The 13,232-nt window shown below is 31.0% G+C and overlaps 1 protein-coding gene across 4 annotated transcripts in view; it reads right to left on the bottom strand.

The window, feature by feature from the left end:
• Nucleotides 1-13,232, bottom strand: part of Slit2 (slit guidance ligand 2) — a 333,688-nt gene that overhangs the window by 90,073 nt on the left and 230,383 nt on the right. For all 4 annotated transcript variants that reach the window (XM_076864131.2, XM_076864130.2, XM_076864129.2 and 1 more), the window contains one exon: nt 147-218. In XM_076864131.2, coding sequence (XP_076720246.2) covers nt 147-218 — 72 coding nt within the window. The remainder of the gene's footprint in view (nt 1-146; nt 219-13,232) is intronic.

Below are 13,232 nucleotides of genomic sequence, written 5' to 3'. Positions count from 1 at the left end.
GTTATTATTGGACTAGCAATCAGAAGATTACATCACTTAATATTTAAGTTGTCAAACCATCCAATATTCATACATAGATTTTCTTGCATGGTCATGACTTGCATCATTTTAAAAATTACATGTGTTCTACAATATTGTTCACTTACATTCTTCTAAGCTTTTTATACGGTGAGAATGCTCCAGGAGGAATGACCTTGATTGAGTTCTGTTCCAAACGTCTGAAATGAAAAAATCCAATTTTTAAACGGAAACAGGAACTTTCAGATATGTTTACGTCAAGCTCAGGATCCATGCCAAGAGGTAAAGCACTAAAAGTGCTTTTCTTGAGGGACATTTTCTTTTTTCCTCTAAAATTATTTGTGCTATCTCCTAAATGTGGAACAAGACTGAAATTAAAAATAAGACAATTTAAAAAATAATAAAACTATTCAAATTTTTTGGCATCACAGGTTATCATTTGTAACTGGGTTCTACATTAAAAAAGGAAGCAATTTTAAGAAATGAGCATGGGGGACATTTTAATAACATACATATAAGAGAAATATGCAGTTATATATATCATATGCATATGATATACCTTTAGAGATAAGCATAACTCTTCCACAAAAGGAGTTATGGTTGAATATTAAATTTTATAAACCCCCTTTTTCCATACAAAAAAAAAATAAAATTATAGGTTGAAAAAATTGTTATAGTCACAAAAGTAACTTTGAAGCTATTTAGGAGGCAACAATTTAAATTTTAAACCTGTACATGCTATAGACATTTTCAGTGAGACAATTTTGACTCTTGTCGATTCATTATGTGAACAATTCACATAAAAACCAAGGCAGCAATGTGCATTGAAACACAACTAAAGAATTTTTATGATACACTAAAATTACAGATTTGAAAATATCTCTGTGGTATCTTCTACTCTATGATCTTACTATCACAGAAAGCTAAGAATTTATGCACCTAGTTATGAACGACACCAACATGATTTCATTAAGTCACTTGGTAAATATTTTTTATCAAATGATGTTTCCTCTTAACCTCATTCCTTCCATATAAACATCCTCAACACATTTCCCATCCTCTTTGACTCTTCTGTTGTGCTCACTGCAGTGAACCACACAGCCCAGGTTCACTGGCCAACTGACCTTCCATGACAGTTAGCACGTGGTAGGCACTAGTGGAAGAGTGAAGGGTGGGGGACAAAATCCTAAGAATTCCTCCATTCCTCTCTCTAAGAAAACTCACAGCACTCACCTCCTCTTCTTAATTTCAGCTCCTGCTGCAATCACCTTCTAACTTGTTAATACTACCTTATTCTTTGGTCTTTATGGTCTTGGGAATTTTTTTTTTCTGGGTCACCTTTGTACAACTCTTGAACCTATTCCCTATATTAAATCCTCCTCTTGAATGACCTGACACATCCTATATTCTCCTCCCTGAATTAAAAAAATATATTTACATACACATAAATAAAAATAAATATGGGTACATATTTATTTTGTGTATATATGTGTGCATTTAAATATTATTTTACATGCATTTCTTTTCTGCTCAACAGGTTGTTACATCTCAAGGGGCAAATTTACCTCAGGAGACAGGAAAACAATCATATGAAGAAAATGTGGATTGGCATCTGCATTATTTATCTGGATCTTAAGAAAGAGGACATTTTTCTAAAGCTTTAAATATAGCAAAGAATGTCTAAATCATTTCACTATTCCATTATTAATTAGTATGTCTTAAATAGATGGTTTAGAGAAGCTTTTTTTTTGCCTTGATCCATTCTTATAAATTTTAAGAAGTTTAAAACTTAATCAATAAAAATACAAAGAGCATAAGATCTAGATGGAATACAGTTGATCAAGAGACTTTCTCTGAATCTCAGCCCATGAAACTTCACATCAATGTGTTAAAGATCTGTTCACAATAACACAGTGCTATCATGAGGAAAAAATATGACCGCTTAGCGAGTAGTAGATTTCTTTAAAAGCAATATACAATTTGATTGCACAGTTACTTTTTATAAATACCATTTCAGATCCTTGAAAATAATGTTAAAATAAAACACCGATAATTGTCCTTCATTCATTCTCTAACCCTACAAATAATTGATGTTTCTTGTATAACTGGAAACCTAGATAAAAAGCAGACAGATTCACATCATCATGGAGGTTTTATCGATAGAGAGTCTAAATTTTCAGTTAGATTTCAAAGCTGATTCTTCAATACAAGTTTTTGTTTCAAAATGCTACATTCAGTACTGAGACTTCTGAAATGTAAATATCCTGAATTCACAGATATGGACAAACTAATACTAATACTACCATTTAATATGACTCGAGGTCTTCCTTGGAAAATTTAAAAGGCATTTGTTATGTTACAGTCTCTGACCACAGCATAATTATAATGACCACTCAATCATTATTCTATTGGCAATTAAATACATGTTGTTACAATAATTTATGTTTAACTTACAGTTAATTATATTGTTACATATCCCTATTAAAGTAACAAACAAAACAAAAATATATATAATGAGTACGGCCAGTTTTTATAGAAAATGCATACTGGAAATGTTATAAAACAAAGAGAATGTATAATGAAGTAGTATGCAAAAGTAATACTTCAAACATAATATATTACTGCTGTATGTATCATTGCAATGTACCATGATTTCATCTTTAGGTTGAAAATTGCTTCACTTACAATACACCTAATAGAAAGCAAAGTGATGGCATGTACAATGCATTTGCTTTCTTTTCTTTATTATCTATTTATTTTCACACTTGTTCAGGAAAAGTATTTGAAGAAAAACTTATACTGTTATTTAAACTGACTCAGCAGCTAATTGGTTTTTTATTACACTGTCTCAGCAGTCCATTAAGGAAAAAAACATAATTGCATGCTTCATTCCAAGAGACAGATTCTCAAGTAGGGAAATATACTACTAATGACAGAAGTCAAACAAATTTTAAAACATTGCAAAATGCCTGTTGTCTCTTCTTTAAGAAGAACTTTAAGGATTTTAGAATGAAGTATTTTTCTTTATCATTATGAGAACTTTAGAATATATTTTATAAACTATAAATAACACTCATCGCCCTACAATAAAAGGGAGGAAAGTGTTTAATATAAAAAATAAGAAACATTCAAGTTTTGGGTTAAGGTAAAAAAAAAAAAAGCAGAACTAGTTTTGCTATCCTCTAATCTTCTGCTTTAATAGCAAAAATCTGCTGAATTTTAGAGAGTGCAAATTTGAATCCATTGTTCCATGAAGAATCTAATTAAAAGCATTCCAGGGTTACAAAAACAGATAGTATAATGGCTAAGATATATTTGCATGCTGAGGATAAAGCCTGCTCCCCACCCAATTTAAAGCCTTCCAAATGCCAATTCTTTGGAGAAAAGGCAGTATTTTGATTTTGAAAGTAAAAATAGATTTAGCAAGTGAATAAGAGGAACTTCCATGTATTGATACTACAAAGAAGACTTTTTCATGTGAATGTGATCAGAACCTCTTTGTTTACAGAATTTATGTCATCAAATTAAAAATATTTTATCATTGTATACATATATGCATAATTATTTACTTACATGTTTATATACTGTCTATATAAAATCAATGCAATGACTGTTACAGCTTCATCAAAATTAGAAGGAAATTTTAGTTGCATGCTCAATGAGATGAGAAAGTAAAGACAGTTTTCTAATTACTTCACTAAAAAAACCTCATATGTATTATATATGTCCTTCCCCTCTCCCATCCATATATTTTTCTCTCTTGCTCTTTAATTCTTGCTATTTTATAGTAACAATTTTGTACATTTACACTTCCTAAAGAATGAGAAGCAATTTCAATATAGCATTTTCTAGTTGTATTTCAAAGATTATAAAAAATGGAAAATCATGTAATATCCCTCTGCTTTAATCCTGGGAACATGGCAGGTACATCGTTCAACCCAGTGAATTCCAATTTGGCCACATGTGGACTGAAGTTTTCTGTGGCTTATAAAGTTCTCTATAGTGGCTATTAGTGAGCAGATTTCACACCAGTAAGGCATAGACACATACTATGAGTGGGCAATTTTAAAAAATCCCAAAGTAATTCTAAAAATTATTATAAGATATTAAACAACATTATTCTATTTTAAATTATACTCTCAGGTCACAGCATTAAATTCTTACACATTATTTTCAATTCAAACTATTTTGAGAAACTGAAAAAAATAGAGTTTACATGCTAAATCTTCCACAGGGCTTCTTAATGCTTCTTTAAATGATTTTTATATGTGTTTACATGTAAATTTTTAACTTATTTTCTTTAATGATTAGAAGTATAAGATTTGGACTTATATAGACTTGGATTAATTCTGAACCTGTCATTGATTAGTTCTGTGGACATTATAAAAGCTTTTTTCTTTCTATTTTAGCATCTCTTTCTGAAATATGAAGAAAACAGAGTTTACCATAATGTTTTGGTAAAAAGTACATGAGATGCAACAAAATACAAGGCATTTTTCATGCTTAAATATTACTAAAATAATTAAAATATGAGAATATGTGTATTCATATATAAATATATGTAATATATAGCATTACATGATTAAAATATCTACAACATATATTAGTAACACATACTTTTATATAAAAGAATAAAGCTATTTTGTGATTTGTTCTCTAATGTGAAATAAATATGTGGTTCCAAACAAATATTTTTAAACCAATTAGAAGTATAATTTTGCAGATAACTATATATTAAACATGTACACATGTACTTACAATACACACTATTTCTAATTTCTATGATCAACATGATTAAACTATAACACTTTCTATAATTTGAAGACTGTCTTAGAAGCTCAGAAAGTTTTTACAAACCCAGTAAAATATGAATTTAGATTGATTGTGTCTGAAACATACAGCCCAGATGCTGATTATACATGGCAATAAAACTGACAGTTCTTTGCATTTTCTCCATCTGCTTTTAACATAAATGGCAAAAACAGCTGCCAGAGAATAGAACATGAATTTAATGGGGTGAGGGGAGGGGAGGTGCAATGACTCCAGCTTCTGAATCTTAAATTGCTCAATGCAGCCAATATATTTTCATCATAGAAAACATCAGCCCAGCATTTGAAAAGGAAGAAACATCAATATTCCTTTGACATTAGGGATCCTCTTACCTAGTTATAATAATTCCAAAGTAGGCACATTATATTTCTAGAAAGTTACTTCCAACTTTAGTAGTAAATGCATGTTGTTGAAATTCTTCATATGTCCCTATATAGAAGGACCCAGCATATTTTAGAGCATAATATTATTTGTTTTCTTATAGCCATCTCCAGAACATTCTAAGTTTAATAAATATCTTCAACAGCTGAGTGAATATTGGCCTCCAGAGGGACATGCTTTGCATACAGCTAGCATTTTTGCCTTAGGACTGTGTCCATACTAATTGATTATCAGTCATCCCTATCTTGGGATGACTTGTTCCTGAAAATTATCCATTTCCTTAATCTTTTTTATTTCTTCTGATGTCATTCTAGAATATATTTGTTTGAGCATAAATTCGGTTGACAATTTCATAGAAGAGAAATGACCTCTTTTTTTCTTTTGGTCTTTAAACATTTACCCCAAGGAAAAAATGTGTGTGGATTTGCATGTTTGTGCACGTGTGCATGTGTATACAGACGTGTGTTTGTGTGTGAAGGCAGACACACTTTCTGAATAGGTATTAAAATGCCCACACAAGTATACATGTGGACACATATTTAAATGCAAACATATATGCATACATAATCAAATTGTTTAGATTTACCTAAAAAACAAATGGATTCACCAAATTAAGGATATAGACTCATAATGTCAATAGCACAGTTTTCATATACAATTTTTTTTTATCAATTTAAGAAATAAAAACAACAGTTCTGTTTTCATTTTTTTATAAATAACTACAACATATTGGACACTTAACTATGAATTAGGCACTAAGCTAAATCTCACATTTGTTAATTGTTTTCATTTTTAAAACATTTGTAAATTATTTTTATATATCACTTTAAAAAGTACTTTTATCACTCAACGAGTCGATAATAGTCTTCATTCTCTTCCATCCCTGCACTAAGTTCTTCAAATTATTCAAATTATCTATTACCTTTTTCCTTAATCTAGATAATACTGTGATCCTGAGTAGCATTCAAATTAACTTAGTCTTTTTAGCTGATTAACCATAAATCTGTAACATAATTGTTAAAAAATAAATGACAATTTCATTCATTCTAATATTGAGCAACACTTTGTACCCCAGATGTCTTCATTTTATGACCAAATCTACACATTTTGCATTTTATATGTGAGAGGTTTCCTTTTTTTTTTTTTTTCTGTAGAAGTTTTAGGGGATCAACTACAATAGTGCTAGAATCACCTTCGGTAATAACTCCCCACCTCTTCTGCTTTCAAGTCTGCCTTCATTATCCCGTGTAGAGACTGTGGCTAAGGCACTCTGGGTGGGCTCCCTTCCTTCAACCTACTCTCCCTGCCCCAGGTTTCAGTGGTTTTTCTAATCAGCAAATCTAATCACATTACTCTCTTGCACCAACCCTTCTTTCACTGAGTCACCACTGGACCAGTTCTTCTCACAGATTCAGCTTCCACTCATATTTTAACCGCAAACTTCTAATTTCCCCCAAACTCACACAACTCTCTCACCTTCCTGGAATTTTACACATGATCTTTCCCTGGAAAGCTACAGTTTCTCTGATTGAAAAACATATCCTCAAACCTGAAAGTTTCTCAATTGTTCCAGACGGAGCATGGTTTTCGTTTCTCTATGTTCCATGTGCATGATGACTTATTATATAGTTTTAAAAATCTTGTCTGTGTAAAGCTTCAATTGTCAGGACTGTTGACATTTTGAAGGTTGAGACTGTGTCCTTTCACTCATGGTATTTGATGCAGAGTAGGCATTCAAATATGTCTATATTTTTAAATGCTACTTGTCTACCAATTTTTCTTCTACTGCAATAATACTCATCAGACTGTTTGAACTTTTTTTCTTCTTTTATTTTATTTTTTTCCCCTCATACTGGGGAATGAAACTACAGGTGCTTTATGACTGAACTACATCCCCATTCTATTTTATTTTTCATTTTGAGACAGGGTGTCACTGAAATGTTGAGGCTGGCCTTGAACTTGTGATCTTCCAGCCTCAGCACCCTGAGTGGCTGGGATTACAGACATGCACCAGCATGCCCAATTCTCTTGGACTTCTAAAGAGAAACTAATTGGGGTTTCCATTTCTATTGAGCACATTAATTTCTATACTTGTCATTTTTGTATGTCCTTCTCTCCATTTCATTTATAATTTCATTAGACTCATTTTCACTTAATGAATATTATAAAATTTTGATTCAGTTTCTCATATGAAAGTCATTATAATTTTCTAAATAAATGATCATACAAATCAACAAAAATGCATGCAAGCATCTGTGTGTATGTATGATACATATATATAGTATACATGTAACTTTTTGTGAAATTGTGAATAAGAAATAAGTTGAGGAAAACAGATACAAAATAATTTTCTTATCATAAGTACAAAGTTTTAATAAAAAGAGTTTCTTTGCAGGTAGTGGATAAATACAGACACTTAAAAATAATTATTCAACAATTTCTTTAAATGTCAATTAAAGATTGCTCAAAATATGCATATAAATTTGAGAATTCTGCTAAAAAATACTCTAGTGATTATTAGTGAAATCAACAAAGGCTTATGGACCTAGAAGTAGAATTCAATATGCAAAACTAATTTCCACAATTTATTGTACACAATTTCATTGTGGAATTATCAAAGTCGTAGTACTTTGTAAGGCTACCGATAACTAAAAATAATGAGACATGTTTGTTCTGTGGGAACATACTGCAGGGCTCTCTTTTTGATGCTAAACAGTGAATTAGTGCTTTGTATTTTGTAGAAAGGTAAGTTATTATGTCTTTTTCTGGGTCCTTCTGATGAAATCACAATAAGAAAATTTCAGAAAACATAATACAAAATCATGAAAGAATAAAAATAATGGTGAATAATATTTGTGTGAAAGGTTTCATTTACAAAAAATGACTTTATGACTACTCATAAAAATATCTCAAATTAAATCTTACTATTTTTTTCTAATTATATATATGTGCACATAATCAGGGTTAAAATATATTGACTTGCACATATATATTAATGATGGCTTTATTTCATTTTGATGCTAAGATTACTTATTTAATAATATTTCTATGAAAAATGATATATGATTCAATAGAAAAATAACTAGCCCTTTTATTATACTTAGTAAATACTACCTAGTTTCTGCTGTTGTGAGAAACTCAAAGCAAATTTTCATACTGTAACTCAAATTACCTACTTCTCTGAAAGAGAAATTGTCATAAGACACTAACAAAACTATTTTCCAAAACCCCCCAAATAAAAAAGTTTTCTGATAATCTTTAAAGAATACATAATTTCCCACATTCTGTTTCAGTAGGAAGTCAAATGAACATATTACATTTTTTGCAAATATTTTTTTTTCATAAAGAAGGTGTTAATTATGATGCAAGACTTTTTAAAAGTGCTATGTGTATTTCTAATAAACATAAATATTGAGAGTTTTTTTATATTAGTTAATCTGAACAGCGCAACAGTGTAAAATACATAACGCCAAAGCCATATTCTAGGCTGGGTAATTAGATGAGTAGATCAGAAGAACCCTAAGTATGAGGACACAGTAAAGCTGCAAATTGCTAAAAAGGGCTCCAGGAATGAAGTGCACTAGAATAACTGTGCATGGAAATAGAATTACGCTAATTTCTTTTACCACACAGTTACTTTCCATTGCATAGAAACACTTTTTAAAATATTTAAAAATTATTTTTTAAATATTTTTATGGGGAAAATTCTTTTCATAGTGAAAACACTTTCACTTGGAAATTATCAACCTAACTAACCAAGCAAACTTAGATGATATTCTGCTTTTTTAATACCAATATACCTAAAAATTTTTATATATATGTTTTAATTAAATATTTTATCAATATTGTCTGGATAGTGAAGTCAAATTATTCTACCTATACTATAAAAAATAGGCAAACTGTATAGCATATTTACATTTAAGATTTATTTTTAAAAATATGAATAATTAAAATAAAGACAACTAGTTACATAGCATGATAGCTGTGCAATTAGGTGGAACTTTGTTAAGTGCACACTAAACAATTAAAACTTCATGCTTGATCTCATATTTGTAATTCTTTTAAATCAGTCAATACAGAATGGACTATTTAAAGGTAGGTTGATCAAATCTAAAATTGCACACTCCTACCTATAGATAGTCTTAACACATTTAAATATATGGACTCAAAATTAGATTTTGTTTAATAGAAGTATGGAGTCAGTATTTCAGAAAGCATAAATGCATAAATAGCCTGCAAAAGGTTTAAACATATATAAGAGGAAATATTTGGACAAAAGTGGAGAAGAAGAAAGTTTCGAAAGTTGTCTTCAGTATCATAATTTGTTGTAATCATATGAGTGTTCAAGAAGCTCTGTTATTTTCATTGCTTTTTAATTATATATAAGATGATCTAGAGTATAGAAAAAGGATAAAAGTACCCCCAAAGCTCATATTTAATCGCCATCATTAGGAGTCTCTTTCAAGAGCCGTCTTTACTATTGCAGTAGTGTAATAGAGTAAGTGAATTCCCTTTACATTTTATTCATTTGATTTGCACCTCCAATAAAATTATTATAACTTCTCAAAATCTGTAAGGCATCTTTGAAGACATTAGAAGGAATGCCAAAGACCTAGGCCTGAGAAGTTTGCTCCCATAATTATGTCCCTTTCCATAATTTGAAGTTTTTGCTGATCTCTCAGATGAATGAAACCAAAACAAACCAACAAAAAACTGTGGCTTCCCAGAAACAAAAGCAGCCATGGAGTAAATAAGCCATGCTAAATTATCACAACCCACATTCTCACTAAGTATTTTCCATGATTTACGGAATTTCTGTAGAACAACTTAAAAAAGGTGCTATGCCACAGAAAAGTCTATCCCTGGATTGAAGAGAACAAAATGTCTGCTTTATGACAGTCCATTTCCTGTATATAAAATCTTAATGTCTCAAAATGTTATTGAAGGAATTAAAAGTTTGATACACAGAGAATCAATTTGCTGTTAAGGGTTCTGTTGCCATGGACTTGACCATGTCTGGACTTGCCTGAGGCACTGAACCCCTTTGAGAACAGGTTTTCACCAGAAGAGTTTAAAGCAGCAAAGTGATAGGAAGATTCCAGGGCAAAAACATTATTTTATGCCTAATTTTATCTTACATTACACATTTTCCCCATTTACGCTCTCTTCATTTGATTCATATTCCTTTGTCATTTTTTTTTAACTATGAAAAACAGAGACTCAGGAGATCTCCAGATGGTGAGCCCAAGACTCCTCCCACCTGCTGTCAACACTGTCCGTCTCCCAACTCACACTATGAGAAGTAGTGATGCATTAAGTGGTGAGAAAAAGCAACATGGTACTGCCCACATCAAGCTTGCTGTCTAGTAGGAGAGTTTGACATTAATCAAAAATATCAAATTCAACTGTGGTATGGTCTATACCGAGAAAATTCAAGAAAAGCAGAGAATAAGAAAGATAACATTATTATCATAGCTTATGGATATGAAGTGAAAAGAAACAGATCTCAGTTTTGCTAGGTAACTTTCTTAAAAGTTTCTCCCCTTCAGTTTTTCTAAGTTTTGATCTTTTTCTCTTTGTGACTTTTTTCAGTTTTCTCTTTTACATTTTCCCACAAAGACCAAGTTTAGTCTGCCTTTCTTTTATACTAGGATCCAGAAAGGTAGGCTTTGTGGTCAGGTAAATCTAAAATGGAAGACAATTTAGCCACTTGACTAACAACTTCTTCATCTGATTTCCTAACTTTTTTCATTCTCTCTCTCTCTCTCTCTCTCTCTCTCTCTCTCTCACACACACACACACACACACACACACACACCCCAAAATGGAAGAGGTTAATGTTTGAGAGATTTGAAATAAAGGTCTATAGTCTGCTTTGAGAGAAAATTTGACTTTAGAGAAAGATGGCCAAGACTAATTTGTATGGTTAAATTGATTCATATCTGAAGAAGAAGCATGGTGATTAAAAGCTGAATTGGTCAGCTCAGAATAAAGAAAAAGAATATTGGAAACATGTAAAGAGTGGAATCCAAACCCTTATGGGGAATGGGTGAACTTAATTAATTTTCAATATCCAGGCCCCATTTAAGCTAATGCCATTAAACATTTTATTCGTATAATTTTTCTCTTACTGCTTTAATCCTTCTAAAGTACAACTTTGTTGCAGGGAGATAATAGGCTGTTTCTTATAGTTTTATTTATTAATATTAGTATAGCTATATCTTTTCAAGATAAATCCCACGCTAAATGTTTAATTAAATTTTAAAATTATCCATTCATCCAATAGGTATTAATCAAATATTTATCAAGTGTCTACCATGTACTAAGGTGCTAAATCTGTTGCTGGGTATTCAGTGGTGATCAGAATCAAACTAGTTTCTGCCTTCATAGAGCTTATAGTTTAGCAATGAAGGCAGATGCTAAAAAATAACCACAAAATAAATATATAATTAAAAGATGTGATAATTAAGTGTAGTCAAAATCAGATTCTTAGTCCACAAATAGGGAGGCAGATCCTAGACCAAGGCAAAATCATCAGTATAAAGAGGATTTGTGGAGAAATCTACCAGTTGTTTTCTAACACAATCCTCTGCATTATTTTCTCTATTTAACTTAATTTAATTTCATAAATAGTCCATAACAGGACAATGAGAAGCTGAAATTACATGATGCTTGTGCAGCATTCTACATGGAAGTTATTAGATACATGTTAGCCTCTTTCTATTTTTCCTTCTTCAAATTTTGTCTTTAAAAGAATATTTTTCTTCTATGGCTTAACAAATAATTTTTTAGCAGGTGCCACAGAATGGATCTGTAGTTGAAAACATGAAAAAGAAAAATAAAGACTCTCATGAATATGTACCTAGATTTATAAGAGTTGATCACTTCTCTACAGTACAAAAAATACATATTTTTTTTAGAATTATGAGAAAGCTGCAAAAATAAAGATATTCCACACAACAGAAAAACGATTCACAATTAAAAAAAATCTGATGACATGAAATAAAGGAATTCTACTGATAATTTAAATATTTTAATAGTATAAAGGGAGTTTATAATTTTCAGTTCATCAGGTATTAAAACCCTGGAATTTATGCATATTAAATATGTCATATAATAATTTTAGTTCAATTTTATTAAGCTTTCCTATGTTCTTTATTCTTATAAAAATATAACAGTAATGAGAAAAATAAGTCACTAAGGAAGTAAGATATGTTGCTATAATAAATGAGAATGAACGTACCTCATTGGTGTTAAAGATCAATATGTTCTCTTACTAAGATGCTCTACTGATAAAGTTGATAAATGTAATAATCAGGAAAGTAAAATTCACCTACAGCTTCAAATATTCTTTCATCTTTACATGTACCTTTAATTCATGGTAATTTCATCTGATACACCACCACCTCAATATGGGCAGACTCAATGGGATGTATTATTTAGTATGACTTCCATACGACTCAATTCCACCATTACATAAAATCTATAGATTATACAAAGTAGAAGACAAGCCCTGAGATTAAAAAATAAAACAGACTGCCTAAGATAAACCATTTCAAATATTTCATTTTGCTATCAATACATTATATTATTTCTTCTGTAACTTATTCTTCCTTTGTCACTCTGTAAAACTGCTTTTGTTCTCCTTTCCTATGATTGTATCTGATCATTTTCTTCTTGTGTTCAGAATGATCTCACATCCTCGTCGTTCCATCCTTTCTTTCTTAATTTCCAAAATTACGGGTTTCTGCATCTTGAAATGTTTGTTCTTCAGAGCAACATTGTTTTCAAAGAATCCTTTCTCAAGTCAAATTCTTCCAATTTCTCTGCACCTTCCATCTCCAATGTTTTCAACATTCCCTTTCTTAACACTCTGAAAAGTGGCTGACTTATCTATCACCCTGTTAGAAGTGGATCCTCTGAATGCTGATCAAATTCCAGGAGTGCTTTTTGGAACACTGCGTGGTTTACTTGAAGCAGTCTCTTACCTCCCTCAGCAGATC

This window comes from Callospermophilus lateralis, chromosome 8, assembly GCF_048772815.1.
Source record: "Callospermophilus lateralis isolate mCalLat2 chromosome 8, mCalLat2.hap1, whole genome shotgun sequence".
Taxonomy (NCBI): Eukaryota; Metazoa; Chordata; class Mammalia; order Rodentia; family Sciuridae; genus Callospermophilus; species Callospermophilus lateralis.
Note: the sequence above shows the minus strand (reverse complement) of the source record. Positions and strands in the feature narration are given on the sequence as shown.